A 17,915-nucleotide genomic window follows, 5' to 3' on the forward strand; every position below is an offset into this window, starting at 1 on the left:
GAATACCAAAATCACTTCAACATGAGCCGGAATCCAGTCTCACTACGATAGACAAAGCACAGCAAAGTCTCCAAAGACGCCAACTGTGCATGACGTGCCTTATGCACAAAACGAGTTTTCTCCGAGGTGATGCTGTGAGCAGCCTGGCCGGGCGGGAGCCGTCCCCAGTGGCGTGCGCATCTGTCCATGCACTACGCTGCCTGTGTCCACGGGGTGATAAACTTACTGTCAAAAAAAAATGTTTTTTTGCCTTCCCAAGATCTAGAAAGAACTTATTAAACTCAACAGCAAAGAAACAAACAATCCAATCATGAAATGGGCAAAAGACATGAACAGAAATCTCACAGAGGAAGACATAGACATGGCCAACACGCACATGAGACAATGCTCTGCATCACTTGCCATCAGGGAAATACAAATCAAAACCACCATGAGATCCCACCTCACACCAGTGAGAATGGGGAAAATTAACAAGGCAGGAAACCACAAATCTTGATTCTATATACTGTAAATCCCTCCACTTCCCCTGGAACTTTCCAGTGCTGCTTGGTCAATAACTGGCTTTTCCCCTTACCTTCTAGCAATTCTTCTGGGGGAGGGTCCTGCTGTGCTGATTCTCAGGTGTGTGTACCTTGGGAGCTGCCCCGCCTCCTGACAGGTGTACGGCTCAGTGGGAGTTGTTTATCCTGTGAGCCCCCTGCTCAGTCCCAGGTACAGGGTGACACCAGGAGGGACAACAACAGTGCAGGCAGCCAGCTGTGCAGCCCTGGAGTCAGCTCCCGCAGTAACTACAACAGCCCCCAGTGTGCAGGGCCTGGGTGCTCCAGGGCGGGGCTGCTGACCTGCACAGCTCTGGGCCTGGCAGCAGGAGTGACCTGGCTGTCCTGGGTCCTCCCGGCCTCTGCCTGTCCCGGGGGAGCAACGGATCCTCGGCTGTGTCCCTCGGCGCCCTGGACCAGGGGGCTTGCGACACTGTGAATGGACCTAAAGTACCACGATGTGAAATTCAGAAGCATCAGAGTAAATTTTGTACCAGGTTAACTTATCCCTTATTACAAATAAAATATATAAGCCCTTACAAAAGGTTTACGAAAATCATAAAATATAGTAACAATGCAATGACAGGGAGGGGAAGGCTCCATTGGGCTATAGCCACCACGAACCCGCGGCAGGAGCTGGGGCGGGCTCCCGAGGTGACCAGGGGGCTGCTCAGGGGTCGAAGCAGGTAGTTCCGGAGGCAGGTGGTGGCTCTGACACTCTGGGAACCCCAATTGCAGGCTCCTGGGCCTACTCCTCTGGGGTGGCCGCGGGTGCAGGTGGCTCTTCCTCATCGGGGCAGGGAATCATAGGTTCGACCAGCATCTGCACTAGCTTAAACTCAGGAGCCAGCATCTCGGCTTTGACCAAGTCCTCAGCTCCAGCAGCCAGGACCAGCTCCATCACCCTGAAGCTTCAGCAGGCCCCACAGTCGGAGCTGGGGCGGGCTCCCGAGGTGGTTCACAGGGTTGCTTCGGTCCTATGGCTGGTTGCTCCATCGAGTTAGGAGGCTGCTCGGGCACATCCATGACCTCGAGAGCAGGGGTGGCACCTGCTCCTCCTCCAGGCTCGCAGGGGTGCAGGGGGCTCCTGCAGGGCGGAGCAGTGAACTAGACCAGTGACGACTTTGCCTCCCCAGTGGGTGCCTCAGCGCGGGCCAAGCCCTCAGCCCCAGCAGCCAGGATGGCCTCGATCCCTTCAGGCCCCGACGGGGCAGTAGACCCCACGTCCAGAGCTGGGGCGCACTCCAGAACGGGTTCAGGGTGTTTTGCTCGGTCCAAAGCTGTAGCTCCAAGAAGACAAAGTATCACCATCAGGGCAGACTGTCCACGTTCCTCCCAAATCAAGGCCACTCTTCCCACTGCTCCACATGTGTGGGGGCAAGAGCCCTGGGAGGTGTCCCCAGCCTACAGCCCGTGGGGTGGGGTGTGAGCCCACCCCCTGCTCCCGGCCCAGCTGCATAGAGGCTGGATCCGCCGGGCACCCCCTGTCCCCGCTCGGCCACCCCCAGGCCTCCTCACCCCCAGCCTCTGGCTCTGCTGCTGAAGGCGTCTGAATTGCTGGAGGTAATGCCGGGCATGGAGTTCCACGTCCGAGCCTGGCATGCGCTGCCTCATGAATTCCAGAATCATCCTCAGGGAGGGAAATTCTGGGAGCTGACAAAATTCATCCCGAAAATAATCCAGCCATATTTCCAGCATGCAGGAAATGGCCCTGGGGAGGGACAGGAGGGCACAGGCATCAGAAGACAGGGCACCATCACTCACAGGTGTCCTGAGGAAGCCCTGCAGGACCCAGGGACCCGGCATCCCTTGCAGGATGTTGGAGGCCAGTCCTGCTCCTCGTCCCCTTGCCACCTGGTGGTCCTGCCTGCCACAGGCCTGCTCCCTGAGGAGGGGCTGGCACGCAGCCTCTGTGCTGGGGAGCCCACGGCCAGTGGGGTGACCATCACCATCTCTCCTGGGGAAGCGGGGCTCCCTCCTCAGCCTGGTCCCTGCCCAACTGCCCCTTGAGTCCACCGGCAGGCGTATGGGGACGGGGGGCATCTGGCCTGTCATTGCCCTCACTGCACACACTGTCTTCTGGGTAGGTCCAAGCCAGGAGGTCTCGGGCTCTGTGTCCTGCCAGGCCTTGCCAGGAACTGCCCGGGACCGCCACCTTCCCTCCTATGGCTCTGGGCTGCCTCACTCCCGAGGGGGCCCTGGGGGTGTCCTTCCACTGACTCTAATCTCCCATCTCCCACGGGGTGGGGGCCGCCTGGTCCGGGAGCCCCCACCAGCCCTCCTGAGCACCTGCTGTGCCCCCGGGTCCAGGTGCTACCAGATTGGGGAGTGCGATGCTTCCCACCCCCTCTGCTCTGGCCCCAGGTGTGGGGCAGAGAGAGGGTTGGGGGGCATGGAGAAGGACTCCTTAGGGGTCCCAATGCCTCCCATCAAGCCCGCACCCCATCCACCGCTCTCCTGTGCTCTTTTCCAGAAGGGGCCTTAGACCTTTACCCTGTCACGGGAATTGCAGATGTGTGGGGTGAGGGTGCAGCCTCCCCACCCCACAGCCCCCTCGCTGCCCTCCTGGAGAGGGAAGGCCCTCCTGCAGGAGCCAGAGTCACTCACAGTTTCCAGCGCTGCAGGACCATGTCATTGTTACCCCACGCATCTGCGATGCACCCATACCTAGAGGAGGGTGGGGGCATCCCATAAATTGTGCTGGGGATGTGACTTCTCATCATGGGGGCTGTCACCCTCTGACCCCGACTAGGCCGGAGCCCCGGGGGCCTTCAGCTCTGTGCGTGGGGCCACGGGCAGCTCCCAGAGAATCGCCCGCACCTGCTGGGGACTCCTGAAGGCTTGAGCATGAAAGGGCTCCGGCCAGGCCCATGGCCAATACCCTAGTGGGCCTGAGGCACCCCGGGGTCCCCCGGTCTGGTTGCCCCAGGACACAGACCCCCGATGGACTCTCAAACCTCCCTTTCAATGGGGAAACAGGCCAGCTCAGGACCCTGGTGATGGGTGGAGGAGGCACAAGTATCACAAGGGAGGAGGATGGCTGCCGAGCACAGGCACGGCCACTCTGGCCGACCCACCACAGGCCAGGCCCCGAGGCTGCCCTCCAGGACCCCGCTAGGCCCTGGGGGACCCTACTCCAGGTGGGGGAGCAGCCCGAGGCCGGGAAGCTCACACCATCCCCAGCCTCCCCAGCAGCAGGTGGCCCAGCCCTGGGCTGCGGAGGGGCAGGTGCTCACTCGGTGAACAGCAGGTCCAGCACCTCGTCCGTGGTGGCGAATCCACGATAGTCGTCTAAGAAGCTGCAAATGGAGATGACATCTCTGCGCTGCAAGGCGAGCAGCAGTTGTCGGACTTTGTGCTCCAGCAACTCCGTCCAGCTGGACTTCATCAGGGCGATCAGATGCCCGTTCCCGGCCAAAGCCCCTGCACCCTGAGGTGGGAAGAGGGGACATGCATCCTGCAGGGAGCCGCCGCAAGGCCTGAGAATCTATTTGCAGAAGATAAAATTGACATTCTACATGGAAGAGTAGCCTTTGTCATAGTGCATGGATTTCCCTAAGGAAAGTACAAGGTGTGCTTTGGGGGTGGGTGCATGGCCCCAGGAGCATGAGAGGCAGCAGGCTGTAGACCCGGGAATTTCCACACAATGCAGCTGAGCAAGGGCTGATTCCGCACATGAGTCCGGGAGGGGCCACGTCCTGAGGTCTTCAGTCACCCCGTCAGGTGGCAGTGGGGTGGAGGACAATGTCCGAGGCCAGGAGCTGACTCATTCGCTCTCAGTGTCTTCTGAGGATGAGGACACCTGTAGGTCACCGTGGAGGACACTCCAGGGGCCACAGACACAGGCTCCGTCCAACAGGTGGGAGGCAGGAGGGCCCTGAGCAGGTCCTGGCTACTCAGGAGGAAGGATGAGGGAGCTGCGAGGAACCGGGAGCTCCAGCAGCTTCTGTCCAATCTGGTGAAGACCATTCTCAGAGGCTGAGTGGGCGCCCGCGCAGAGGGCAGCCGTGGGGGCTCGGTGCACGGCTGCAGCATCTCCAGGTGACATGTGGCAGGTGTGGGCTGGGGGCCCTTGCTTGGCCAGAGGGCAGGTGTCTTCCTGGGCTGCGGGGGCCTGGCTGTGCATCCACGGGCACGACTGCTTCCTGGAGGACACAGATTCCCTGAATTCCCCACAGGGGCTCCCTGGATGCTCCTGCAGGTGTGCTGGCTGGGGCTCCACCGCGCTTTCTTTCGGGGGTTCTGGGTCCTGTCTAGGGGCATCTGGGCACATTTCTTGTCTGGAGTATGGAGGGGCATTTGGGAATTGTCTGCCAATTCGTTCCTGACAGCGGGACGGGTGTTCTCCTCAGGATACTTGGGTGGTGCCTAGGTGTGTCCTAACCCATGGCCCTGGGAGCCAGCCTGGGGACCCTTGAGGGAGACTCTGCAGGGCCTCTTGGCTCTCTGCTGCACACCCAGGCTGTCAGCTCTGACACAGGGTTGGCGAGCCGGCTGTGGGGTGTCAGCGATCGGCACTTCCTGGGCACCAGGAGGTCCACCAGGTGGGCTGAGGCTAACTTTAGGGCTACTCAGAGGAGATGTGGAATGGGACTGGACAGTCTCATCAGGGGTCTCAGTATGTGCCTTCATTGGCAGGTTGGGCTCAGGGATTAAAACTTTCAGGTAAAAATGGAGATATCATATAGAGCATCCTACACAAGTTTTTTATTGAACACTATGGGTACAGAATCAATATCCTAAAACATGGTTGCTTCAGAGATGACACTTTTATTCTCTAAGTGTCCAGGGATGGCAAGTGAACATCAAGAATTCACGAGGGCCCCAGGGATTGTGAAGCCCAGTCACTGACCAAGGCCTGTCAAAATGTTCCTGTTTCTCTTGGCCTCTGGTCAGTAAAGAAGACAAATAGACTTAGGTTTCAACCTTTCCTAGACTTATACAATTTCCTATACTTCATTATTCTTCACTATTCTATCCTGCACAAAGATGCCTCCTTTCCCAATGCAAAGGATCATGGTCACAAGTAGGAATGAATTGTCGTGTCGACTCAAAAATGTTTCAGCAGACACTACCAATTCTGTGGGCGGAAGAAGCCATAATGACACTTTCAAACCACAGGCTAACCCAGGGCCCTCCTACCTGCATCTACACCTGCCAAGCCCACAATGTGGAAAAAGGCACAAGCCTACAACATACTTCAACTGAATCAAGAGAATATAAAGGATATTGCGGTGGAATTCCCTGAGTAACAGTTAAAATGAGGCATATAAACACTGGATTAAGGATAGAGACTCTTGTAGGAAAGGGAGTTTCAAAGGAATGTTTCCCAAAAGCATAAAACCAGCCAGAGAATTTTTCTTGTGGTGGACCCGGGCCACACCTAGGTAGAAACTGGTATTCATCAAAACCTTCACAATCTTTGTAGATTGGGATCATAGTCCAGAGAGATGGAAGTGTAGAGCCAAGCAATGGATGCCATATTCCCAAATAATTGGTTTCAGCTACAAACATTCTGGCTGGTGAGGAGAACCTGTTCCTATGTGATACCTGCGCTCCTTTGAGAGAGTGATCTTCCCTGTCCTAGAGCACTGACGACTAACACTCCTTGGCTCGCTTGAGGTTACTGAGGAAGAAAAAGGACATTCATAGAGATATCCATTGAACATAGAAACTGATCAAATTCTGTTCAGAAAGAAGCAGTGGCAGTTAGGGAAGTTGAGAAAGACCTGAAGGTGTTGTCTGATGAGAGAGCCACGATTAGCACCTGGACTGGCCTGAATGGTCCCTATGAGAAAGGGACCACACCCAAATCCCTTAATCCAATCAAGCGATTATAGCCGATTGGAAGATCTTGCTCTTTATGATATTTCAGTTTTTAACTGAAAGTTAGTTGACAAAATGGATATAACAGCTTGAATAACCTCAAACCCTGACCCCATTTTTAATACCATTAGGTCTAAATTCAGCAGAAGTGTTGGTAAAATACCAATAGTTCAGGAAACATGAGTCCTGAGGCTAATTCCCACGCTAAAATGTACCAATATAATTTCACTTGCAGAAATTCCAATCTCCACCAAATCCGCATGGACTCACACCTCCATTCACAGAGACACACACACACAGGCACACACACGGAGTCATAGAAATCGCTCTCATGACGGCATCATTAGCCTGTTGAAGCTGCTGATTGGCTCAATCCCTGCAGCAGCTAAGAGGATTAGATGGATGTGTTTCAAGTGGCTGAAACGTCACGTGACCTTGGGGCAGTATAAAAGTCCGGGAGCAATGGAATTGGCCATTCCTGACCATCCCCCTCTCCCACGGGACACACAGTCTCCCGCAGTGGGAGAGGTTCTGTCCCTGATTTTGCTTCCAATGGGATTTTGGAGAAACTTAATGATAGTGTCATCAAGGGTCCTTCAATGCAGACTGAACAACATTCCTTCTTGGTTGCATCCATCAGAGCAGGGATGTGGCTTGGCCAGGAGGGCATAGACAGGAAGGAGGAAAGAGAAGTGACAAGGGGAAATGTGTTTGGCACGACCGTCCTGAAGCTCACTAAGGCCTCTTGGTAAGATGGTACAGGGAGGACGCCTAGGTCAGGTGAATAGGACTCTCTTTTTTCTTTTCCCTAAGGCTACCCGAAACCCATCCCCGAAGCAGACTGACTTGTCCCTCCAGAACGTGGGACTGATGGCGGCCAGTCATGACCAGCTTGGGCCCGACACTCCCTTGAGACCCCAGAAAGGCAAGAAGCCAAAGACAGCAGGACTGGCCCTCAGAGTACCCAGACCAGAGGAGGAGGATCCCAGGGTGAGTGGGGAGGCTGGCATGGGTTTTGAAGCAGGAGCTCTGCCAGGAGTCTTGAGACAGGCTAGGCTCCCATAAGATCGTGGCCAGGACTCAGTTGTCCATCGTGACATGGGCAGGAAATCCCCCAGGCTACACACTGGGACACTCAGAGGCTCTGAGCATCAGCCTCAGGGCAACATGAGATCAGATCGAGCCTTGTGTTTGTCCCGAATCTTAATGATGTTTCCACCTGTCTTCAACCTGACACCACCAATCCCTCTTCACCTTCCCTCCCTTCCACGAGATGGGGAGCAAGCATCCAGAGGTCTTCACTATACTGACACCTCACTAGCCAGATAGGATGTCCCCTGTCCTCATCCCATGTGCTACTCCATGAGGATGGCCTCTCATTCGTGTGCTTGGCAGGTTCACTGGCATTTGAGAAGATGCACTAACCCCTGCCCCTTCCTCCCCCAGGTAAAGTGCAGGGACTGTGGGGCCTTTGGACACAAGGCATCAAGCACCAGATGCCCCATAAAACACTGGGGCATGACCCTCGTTCCCGTGGCCTTGGGCTCCAGGAGGCTGAAGGAGAATGTGGAGCCATGGAGTCAGCGGGACCAGTGGCACCAGGCTGGGCTGTTGGACCAGGCTGAGAGGGAGAAGGCAGAGAGATGAAGGTGAAGAACGGGGCTTGTGAACCAATCGCCATGGCTGATATGACAGACCCCGAGTCCGTGTGCATCCACAGTGTGCAGGGCGGCTGCGGGCAGAGCCAGGCTGGGCGAGGCAGGCAGAGGAGCTCCCAGGCTAACAGGGTCCACATTTGGGTGATGGAGCTGTCCCTGCTGATTTGGTGTGGGGTTTGTGGCTGGACAAGTGTCCCTGCACCAGTGAATGTATGGAGCTTGGCACATGCCAAGGCAGACCCTTTCTGACTCTGCATGTAAGAAACTGTCTGGACGACCTGGTGGGTCACTGTAGTAAGGGTGGGGCAGAGGTGGGCATAGAGTGGCTGAGGAGGGAAAGGACCAGGTTGGCCCAAGCACAGAGCAGGTGTCCGGCTGGAAGCAAGGGAACGGAGTTCCTTCTCCTTTCCCTGCTGTGATTTCTCGAGCATGCAAGAAGCCGAGCAGAGGAAGGGCCTGCTCCACAGGTTCCCCAGGAGACCCCAGGAGGGGCAGAAGTGCACCTGGAAGGAAGACACGGAATCTTGTGACTATGTGAGGGTGAGTGTGCGCTGCTTCCCGGGCTGTGCCCTTGGGGACTCGCTGGGCTCCATGGACCTCCTGGAGGAGGTGGTGCTCCACTTCCTCTCTGACCAGTGGCAGTTGAGCAGGGTTTTATTTCCCTGAATAAATGTTACCACTGATGAATAGCGTGCATGTGTTTCATTTGATTTGGTTTCTGGGTTTTTTTAACCTCAGCAATTCTGAAACTCTCTATAGTTAATTTAATTCCTCCAGCCTTAATTAACTGAGACGGGACAACAACTTGATAGTTTTGGGGGATATGTAGACTTTGAGGGTCTCCTGCACACCCACTCTCCTTGGTGAAGTACTGCATAGGGAACATTGACCCTGTGCACCCTGTGAGGGAGCCCTGTGTACTGTATGGGCCCTGGGTCACAGGTTGGTCTTTAATGGGATCAGTGGGTGGTTTTCCCTCTATACATATTCTGGATCCATCTTTAACGTTGGATCATGATGCCTCCTTTCTGAAACCTGAGCAATGAGGTTTTTTACCCTCCGATGATTTCCTAAGGAGGCAATGGTTGACAAGTCGTCCAAATAGCACGAGACCAAGGCCAAGGTCTCTCTCTCTCTCTCTCTCTCTCTCTCTCTCTATCTATCTCTCTCTCTCGTTGTCTCTCTGTCTCTCTTTCTCAGGGTTATCTCTGATATGGGCCCATGGAAACAAATAATACAACACCATGCCAAATGACACCAAACCACACCAAGCACTTCCATATTTGTATTCAGAGAATTTCCTTTTTTTTTTTTTTAGAAAAACAACTGACTGCTCTTTTCTCACTCCAGAGCATCTGTTTAAGGGTGTTCCCTCTGTCTGTGCAGATGCCTGTAGGTGGAGGTAGAGGAGCTCCTCTATGAGCACACTAAGGATTTAAAAGTCAGAATGCAGTAGAAAAGTCAGTGTGCGATCCTTCTCCAACCCCCAACCCCTAAGTAACTCCCATTCAGGCAATCATTATGTGACCCAGGTCAGAGTCTGGCCCCTTGAGCCTCAAGCCCATGTCTCATCCCATGAATGCCGCCCTATTGCTATCTCATGGCTTCTGAGGAAAATGCAGCTTCCTGGGCACTCATGGGATGTGTGCAGTAATAGAAATGTTCCCTACTTTCTGGAAGCCTCAGAAGATACCAGAGGTCCAAGGGTGCGAAGGCCTATCATCATGAGGGGATGCTGGGATTGGAACTAGCAAAGTAGCCTAAGAATTCTTGGACATGCAGGAATATAGGGCGCAAGGGTGAGGATGCAGGCAAGCTTGAGCATAGGGCGTTAATGCTGGGCTCTCCAGCAGAATTGGGACTTCATGTGCAATTGAGAGGATTCCCTCCATGTGCACAGGGAGTCCAGAGACAAAGGCTAGCGGAAGAAGGTCTGAGCAGGCCTGTTCTCCCCCTCTAGTCACCTTACATGTCTTTTGCTTCCCTGCCATCAAAACACCAAACCAAACCAAACCAAAGCAAACCCAACCAAACAGAGCCAAACCTATCTTCCCAAAGCAAAATCCACTCTCATCCAGATATGGAAGACGACAGAGTTATCTGAACAAGCTGGTATAGGTTATGGATATGAGTAATAGATGGATTTAGCACAGTTGGAAGCACACTGGGTGAATCCTCCCCTCCTTCAGCCTTGGGGAAAAAATGAGGCCACTTGAAGGTGGCACGATTAGAAGCAGTGAGCAGCCAGCTTTGAGTGTGGAAATGATGCTGAGGACCTGGGGTCAGTGTGAGCATGCCAGACCGTGTCCTCATGCATCCCTCATCCCATTGCTTATCTTCTCTTTATATTGAAAGACCATTTGTCCATACCAGCGTGGGTGGAGTGTTGGCAGCAATATGTTTGGTCATATACAACCAGCACCGATTTGAAAACCCAGGGCACCTACACAAAGAAATGACAAACTACTGTGTACGTCGATGACCTACAGCCTTGTATGGCAACAGACTTCTTTTCAGGAAATTATGGGCACAAAATATATATTGAGAAGTCAACCCATAAACCCGTCATTTGATAATATTTGGAAATGCAAAGAGGCAATGAAATGCTTATATTTCAGGAGTTAAATGCATCGTGCCTGATTAGATCATGCTGATTGAATCACAGCACCTTCACAATCCACCCCCACCTTTGACTGAAGAGCAGGTGCCTGGCAAGGACCCATCTCCCACAGGGAATTGCTCCATATCCCAGCAACTCTAACCTGTCCAGAACACTTGAGAGTCATCCGTCTGTGTGACAATCTCCTGACAAGGAAGAGGTGGGCACAGGATTTCAGATCACTTCCACTCCAATTTTGGTCCTTGGGTGACACCTCAGAAAGACATTCTCCACTGAATGAATGTGGGTTTTGAGGTTAACTAATTGGTGCTATGTAACAATTATATTTCTTAGGGGCAAGATTGACTAATGCATTGTTGAAAGGTAATTAATGCGTGATTATACAGATTCTTATGATTTGGGAGGCCATTCTCATGCTGTTTTAAACTTTGGTGACATATACATGCATTTAATGTTTCCATTATTTCCTTGAAGAATGAATTATAACATTCATGAATCATAGTTATTAGAAAAATAATGTGACAGTTTGAATTTTGTAGAGAAAATATCAGGGTTTTTAAAATTTTTATTTATTCATCAGACAGATTGAGATAGAGAGCTAAGCGGATAGATCTGTGCCAGTTGGAGAGTGAGATGGAGCCTCTCACTGAGCAGGGATCCAGACTGTGCACGGCAGACCCCAAAACCAAACCACATTGTTGGAAAAATCTTGAAAATGTCTCTGAGTTGGGAGGTGGATCCGACACGAGAGAGGAGGTCAGTGTAGCAAAGTGCAAAGGACTCAGTGCTTCCCACACCCTGAAATACTGAGTAACACCGGGCTCCCTGGATCTAATCGACTTGGATGTGGGGACATAGATGCCAAGACATGAACACGTTTCATTGTTTGTTTCTGTTTAAGATTTATTTGTTTATTTGTTTGAGACAGGGAGAGACCAGAGAGAGACCACAGAGTAGCGGGAGAGAGGGGGGCCGACAAAGAGAGGGAGAGAGATTCTCAGGGAGACTCCCCAGTGGCCGTGCTGCTGGATTCGGGGCTCCCTCCCACATTCCTGAGACCCACATGTCTGGCGTTATTTTTCATTTCCAGGTAAGAAGCATGAGACAGCAAGGCCCTCAACCAGACATTATCTAGGACACTCCAAAGGCAAAAGCAGCCACATTGGAAGGAATTGGCAGCATCAGATTCCCTCCTGACGGCGGGGCTCTTCCTTATCCACCACCGTCTCCCGTCTCTGCACCCAGAGTGTCTTCACTCCATGCTCTTCCTCCGTGAGGGATTTCTTAAAATTCCATTCTCTCCCCGAGTTCCCTCCCTTGCTTATGGAGTCTTCAGGTTCCATGTGTCCTTCAATTCTTTGCTTCTGTGTGATCGCTGGCATGTGAGCCCCAACATGCTAGAGCCACCACGTGGAACTGATTTACTGAGATGTCTTCAAATGGAAAAATCCCTAATGCAACAAAATGTATTGATTCCATATATATTCCAAATCATGTATCACACACAGTATCACTAAAAATTTTAAAGACAGCTATGGTTTTCTTTTTAATATTCCCCTGGCTATTCAGGGTCTTTTCTATTTCCACACAAATCTTAAGATGATTTGTTCCAAATCTCTAAAGAAAGTCCTCAGTGTTTTGATAGGGATTGCATTAAATGTGTGAATCGCCCTGGGCACCCTTGACATTTTCATTATATTACTTCTTCCAATCCTTGAGCTTGGAATATTTTTCCATCTCTTTGTGTCTCCCTCCATTTCCTTAAAAGTGTTCTGTAGTTTTTAGGGTATAGATCCTTTACCTCTTTGGGTAGGTTGATTCCTAGGTATCTTATGTTGAATAGCAGGAGTGAGAGTGGCCATCCCTGCCTTGTTCCTGATCTTAGGGGAAAGGCTCCCAGTGTTTCCCCATTGAGAATGATGTTTGCTGAGCTGTTTCTGTAAATGGCTTTTAAGATGCTGAGGAATGTTCCTCTATCCCTACACTCTGAAGACAGGATTAGCTCGGTCCACTGCCAGAAGAGTGAATGCAATGGCTTCTTCTAAGGAAACTAAAACACTGTATTGAAACCTTCTCATCTGACCCTCTGGTAACAGGAGGCTAATGTATTTTATGTCCCCTTATCACTGCAGGGGTGGGGTTCTTTTCCCATTAAAATGAGCACTTTTAATAATATCACCGTGGAATGGATTGTTCTCATCTCCATGCCTTTACTGTGCTTGATTTCTATGAAGTGGAGAGGCAGAGCTAAGATGTGGTCCATCTGTGGTGTCTTCTATTGGAGCAGCTGGTAATGGGATGATGCACACCTCACGGGAGGAGGCAAGCTCCCTAGAAGCTGTTTCCTGTCTCCTGCCTGAGCTCAAACCTGCCACGAGACACATGCCCTAGGATATCTCCTGTGAAAAGTCCTGACTTTGTTTTCTCCTGCTGGACAACACAAAAGCTCATGAAGGGGAGTCAGGTAATCCTTCTGCTTACATTCACCCACCATGGCCAGGAACCTACCCTCCTTGTCAAGCTCACAGATCATTGATTGGATGTGGCCTCCCAGATTAAACCTCCATACACTGCCATGGAATCTAGCCTTGGGGCTGTCCCCAAAACCAGTTTCAGCCCAGATTTCTATTGTGAAAACAATTCCACCCTGACATCTTGCCACAGGTTGAGGGAGCCAGGACTCAACACATTGTAGCCTGGAAACAGGTATGAGGTCCACCTAGAACTCCATCCAGGATTGGCAATTCCGGTTTCCCAGGAAATAACTCATGAATCTGGGGATCCCTGGGTGGCTCAGTGGTTTGGTGCCTGCCTTTGGCCCAGGGCATGATCCTGGAAACCCGGGATGGAGTCCCACGTCAGGCTCCGGGCATGGAGCCTGCTTCTCCCTCCTCCAGTGTCTCTGCCCCCCTCTCTATCTATCATAAATGAATGAATGAATGAATGAATGAATGAATGAATAAATAAATCTTTAAAAAAAAGAACTCGTGAATCTGTTCTGTGGGACGCTCTGCAGATTCTTTGGTCTGTCCTCATGACTAATAGATCTTGATATAGAGAGACACCCCTCGAGTGACTAATGGATACCTGGACAGGATGAGCATTGACGTCCAGACACCTAACCAGAGAATCCATCTGCTGACTGTCCAGCCTCCACCGTCCCCACAGTGTGTTATCCAACCATCTCCCGTCATCCCTCCTAGGGGTCTCCTCTAGCCTTGGACAGAGATGGTGTGCTTCTGGTTCAATCTACTCCCTCCCCCTTAATTTCTCATACAAGCATCTTCCTGGTCAGAGCTCTCATAATTGAAGAGACCCTGAAGAATAATGTCCCTATGTCTCATTGCATTTCCTCTTAAATGGCTGCTGGAGCTTCCCCTATATTGAGCCAGTGAGTAGGAGTGAGAAATTCCCATGGGGGGAGGCTATGAATTTGAGCTGCAGGTGACCTAGAGGTGGCTGTGGAATTCCACTCAGGGGAAGCAGGCAAAGAAGCCTCTGTGAGGAGCCAGCCTGGAAATAAAACAACTGTTTCAAGGTTCTGAAATACTGGGGAGAAAAAGCCTGCACACCAAATCATATGTGGGAATTTTTTATTAAGAATAAAAAACCACACAACTTCATAATAACATTTTAGAGCAAAAACAAACAAAGCAGATGCAATATTCTGCATAACAATTTCAGAAAAATAATATCAACAAGTACAGAAAATGTCTTCTAGGAGAAAACATGGTGTAATTTGCAGAACTCTGGATGGGATCTTTTTCTAAATCAGAAATTCAGACATTTATAAAACAATTTCAGATTAACTTGTTAATTTCTGTTTACAACCAAGTTACAAATTGGCAGGATGATTTCCCTACATTTGTTAGAAAATGGATTTCACTAACACAAACTTGACATTCCGGATTGGGAAGCACGCTTTGACATTCCTATAGATTTACCTAAAGAAAAACTGCAGCATCTGTGTAGTGGGTGGAGTGTATGTGTAGGCGCACAAAAGCAGGACACCCAGCATGTTGTGGACTTGACCGTTTCCATCCAGTTCAGCGGAGTAATTGCTGGTTCACCACAACAGTCCAGGTGGGGACATATCCTCATTCCAGAGACACCTCCTCAGGGTCCTCTGCTGTGGAGGACAAGTCCCCGAGTCCATGAGCTGTCTCATTCCCTATGACAGTCTTCAGAGGACGGAGATACCTGCAGGTCCTCTTAGGGAACTCTTGGCAAGACATGCACACAGGTTCCCTCACTCTTTACGACACAATAAACTGTATTGGTCAAAAGAAACACAATTCCCAGACATGAAAGAAACCCTGACACTTTATATCTCTAATCTGTATTTGGTACATGAAAATCTACAAAAAAGCCTGATTTCTTCTGCACAGATCCTATTGTCCCTTACTCTCCAGTAAGGGTGCATGTCCAAGTTTGAATACAGAGTGAAAATAACATTATGATGTGATGTTACAATTGCACATCTACGGTCACACTCAGAGGCGTTTGGTGGTCATGCAATAATTTCCATTTTACAATGAATTTGTCAATCTCTCCTGTAATAATAAAAAGATAACACAGAGCACCTATAACCTGACCTCAAAAACCGTTTTGCTAGATTCATGAACTTAGCACGGTTTTCCAGAGGTATCAACCCAGGTCCAAATTTGAATTTGAACTGGTCTGAAATCCAGAGTCCACTGCTTCTGGGTCAGGAGGTGCCACAGAGCAAATGGTAGCAAAATAGTCGTAAAAAGTTATGTTCAGTGGGAGGCTGGGCATTTCCCTTTGGAATAAGAGTCCTTGTTAGTTTGCTTCTCTTCAGTCTTAATGTGGGAGAGAGTGAAGGGAACATAATATAATCAACATGATTCTATCAGGCTGGATGCAGTTATCGCCCAAAAAATAAGCATTTAATTACTTTCTCACAATTTCCCAGCAATGACCAAGACACACCACTAGCAAGACCCCACAAATACTTATGTTTAGGCAAATATTCTTTCAATATAAATAGAAGAGAAGCATTGGGAAGTGGGAGCATCACGGGAGGGTCAAACATAATCACTCCAACTCCAGGTCCTCAGCATCTTATCCACTCTCAACCCTGACTGCTCACTGCCTCTCACCTGCAAGTGGCCCCCACTCTCCCCAAGGCTGAAGGAGAGGCAGGTTCCTGGATTGACCCCATATGAAATCCACACTATCCCAATATAAGATCATGACAAAGACCCAGGTTTAAATATCAGTGTCCTCTAGTTTCAGTTGAAGGCCATATCCCATGAACACACCAGATAGATGGTTCTTCCATACATACAGAACACACACTTCACACAACACAAAATATTTCCAGTATGGGACTGTGTTCGGGTTTGGAGTGAGTGAGTGACGCTGTGTGTGTGAGTGTGTGCGCCCATGTGCACCAAAGTTAGGAGACACATCCCTGGACTGCTTCCCCAGACCTCTGTCCCTTCTTGCTCGTCCTCTTGGTAGGTCTGGCTCTCCCTGGCACACGCGGGACTTTGGCCACGTCCCCGGCCACCTGAGGTGGGAGCATCCCAGCTGCAGTGGTGAGCAGGTCGACGGTCTGCTGAGGATGATTCTTCGGCATCTCAGGTCTGTATTTGGAGTGGTGAAGGATGACTGCGTTCGCAGGAAGAGCAATTTCTCTTCTCCTGACATTGAGTTCAGGCTTAGGGTGGTTGCACTCTTGGAGGCATCTCCACTGGTCTAATGTCATTTGTTGCCTTGAGGTCTCTTCCCCACGCTCCTCCAACTCAGGAAGGTTCACGGAGGGATCCATTGTCGGCTCTCCTGAGGCCTCACTCACCACTGTGGGGTCTGCCTTGGGAGATGCGAGTCCTCCCTCCTTGACTGACTCCCTCCCAAGGTCTCTCTCCAGATCAGTCTTCTGCATATAAAAGAGGAGATAGGCAGGTTGGCGCAGCGCGCAAGTCACATCACAGGCACTGACCTTAGCATCATCCATTTTATACCACTGGCCATTTCCTGCCTTTACGAAACAGAAGTAATGTCCGCTGTGGCAACTCCTCCCAGCGTGCACCAGCACGGCATAGAGCACATAAACCAAGGGTCCTGCCCTCTGCTCAGACAGGTAGTGTTGCATGTCAAGGCGCTCAGGATATTGCACCTCCTTAGTCATTTTGTTGCCTGTCAAGTCTGAGAATCGTCTCAAGACCAGGATGAGGACCTTCGGGGAAGTGTGCAAAGTCAACACCTTGGACGCAGGCACCTTCTCCAGACACTTACGACAATGGTAGGCATTTTCACCTTCCAGCAGTTCGGGCTTCATCAACTGCTCCAAAGCTTGGCTGATGCTGTGAGCAGCCCCGATGTCCAGGCTGATGTCCAGGTAAGGTTCCAGAGTGCTCGAAATGCCTTGGCAGTGGAGACACTGGATTTGAGACCTCCAGTACCCCCCAAAGAGTTGCTGGATGAGGGTGCTGTCCTGAGGACGCTCAGGGTCTGAGGGCTTGTCCTCAGGCAAGCATGCTTGCTGCATTGCATCCAGAATGAACATGAGGTACTCATGGGCATCTTCCTGCTTGTGTCTGTGGAAGGCGGCGAGCAGGAGTGGCAGGGGCCGGAGCACACATCCAGGATGGCAGAGAACCCGCGTCAGGTGAGCCTGCAGGGTACACAGCATGCAGGATGTCTGCCTCCTACAGGTGGTCCCGTGCTGCTGGGACAGCATGTAGCTGGCGAGGGGCTCTGTGTAGGTCAGACACTGTAGGGTCGCATTCACATAGCAAGTGTTGCCCATGTTCTGAAGCCCGGCTCCCACCTGGGAAAGGCTCTTCCAACTCAGAGGCGTCTTGGTGGGAGGCAGCCCTGCTGATGCGGGAGCCAACGGGTCAGTCGGGGAGGAGAGAGTCTTTGATGCAGGGGATGTCGTCTCGGGCACAGAGGGTCCTCCGTGGACTTCAGCACCGCCTCTCCTTGACGAGTATGACTGGGGTTTGGGAGAGGCGCTGAACTGAGGCTCCTCTGAGGGGTGGAGGTGGGCATCCTCCATGTCTGCAGAAACAGTGTCCACAAGATACATTTAACCAGGAGCTTCAGGTCGCAAAGGGATGCTCCTCTCACTGAGCCGTTTTCAAATGGCAGATAGTGATTCTCACCTCCACCTTTATGGCTTTTGGGCCCTGGGATAAGGCACAAAGTCCTCTAATCCACTCTAATTGCTTGATTGGATTACGGGATTTGGGTTTGGTCCCTCCCTGAGGGAGACCATTCAGGTCAGCCCAGCTCCTATTC

General features: G+C 51.4%; 1 protein-coding gene across 1 annotated transcript; it reads right to left on the minus strand.

Moving 5' to 3' along the window:
* Positions 1 to 1,646: 1,646 nt before the first annotated feature.
* Positions 1,647 to 17,673, minus strand: LOC144285148 (ubiquitin carboxyl-terminal hydrolase 17-like protein 17). The gene is made up of 5 exons (XM_077850394.1): positions 16,100 to 17,673; positions 13,731 to 13,860; positions 3,799 to 3,969; positions 2,058 to 2,169; positions 1,647 to 1,819 (listed from the first exon to the last, which is right to left on the minus strand). Exons 1-5 carry the CDS (start codon positions 17,671 to 17,673, stop codon positions 1,647 to 1,649), a joined length of 2,160 nt encoding a protein of 719 aa, XP_077706520.1.
* Between the last annotated feature and the right edge of the window lie 242 nt (positions 17,674 to 17,915).

The sequence above is a fragment of the Canis aureus genome, chromosome 15, assembly GCF_053574225.1.
Source record: "Canis aureus isolate CA01 chromosome 15, VMU_Caureus_v.1.0, whole genome shotgun sequence".
NCBI classification, from domain to species: Eukaryota; Metazoa; Chordata; class Mammalia; order Carnivora; family Canidae; genus Canis; species Canis aureus.

What these genes read in the sequence shown, in the direction of transcription:
- LOC144285148 (XM_077850394.1), bottom strand. Translation starts at nt 17,673, where the DNA reads ATGGAGGATGCCCACCTCCACCCCTCAGAGGAGCCTCAGTTCAGCGCC. An exon ending in ACGAGCAAGAAGGGACAGAG is followed by an intron (nt 13,861 to 16,099) that starts GTCTGGGGAAGC and finishes TCTCTGTCCAAG; the next exon opens with GCTAGAGGAGACCCCTAGGA. An exon ending in GATTCGCCACCACGGACGAG is followed by an intron (nt 2,170 to 3,798) that starts GTGCTGGACCTG and finishes TCCCTCCCTGAG; the next exon opens with GATGATTCTGGAATTCATGA.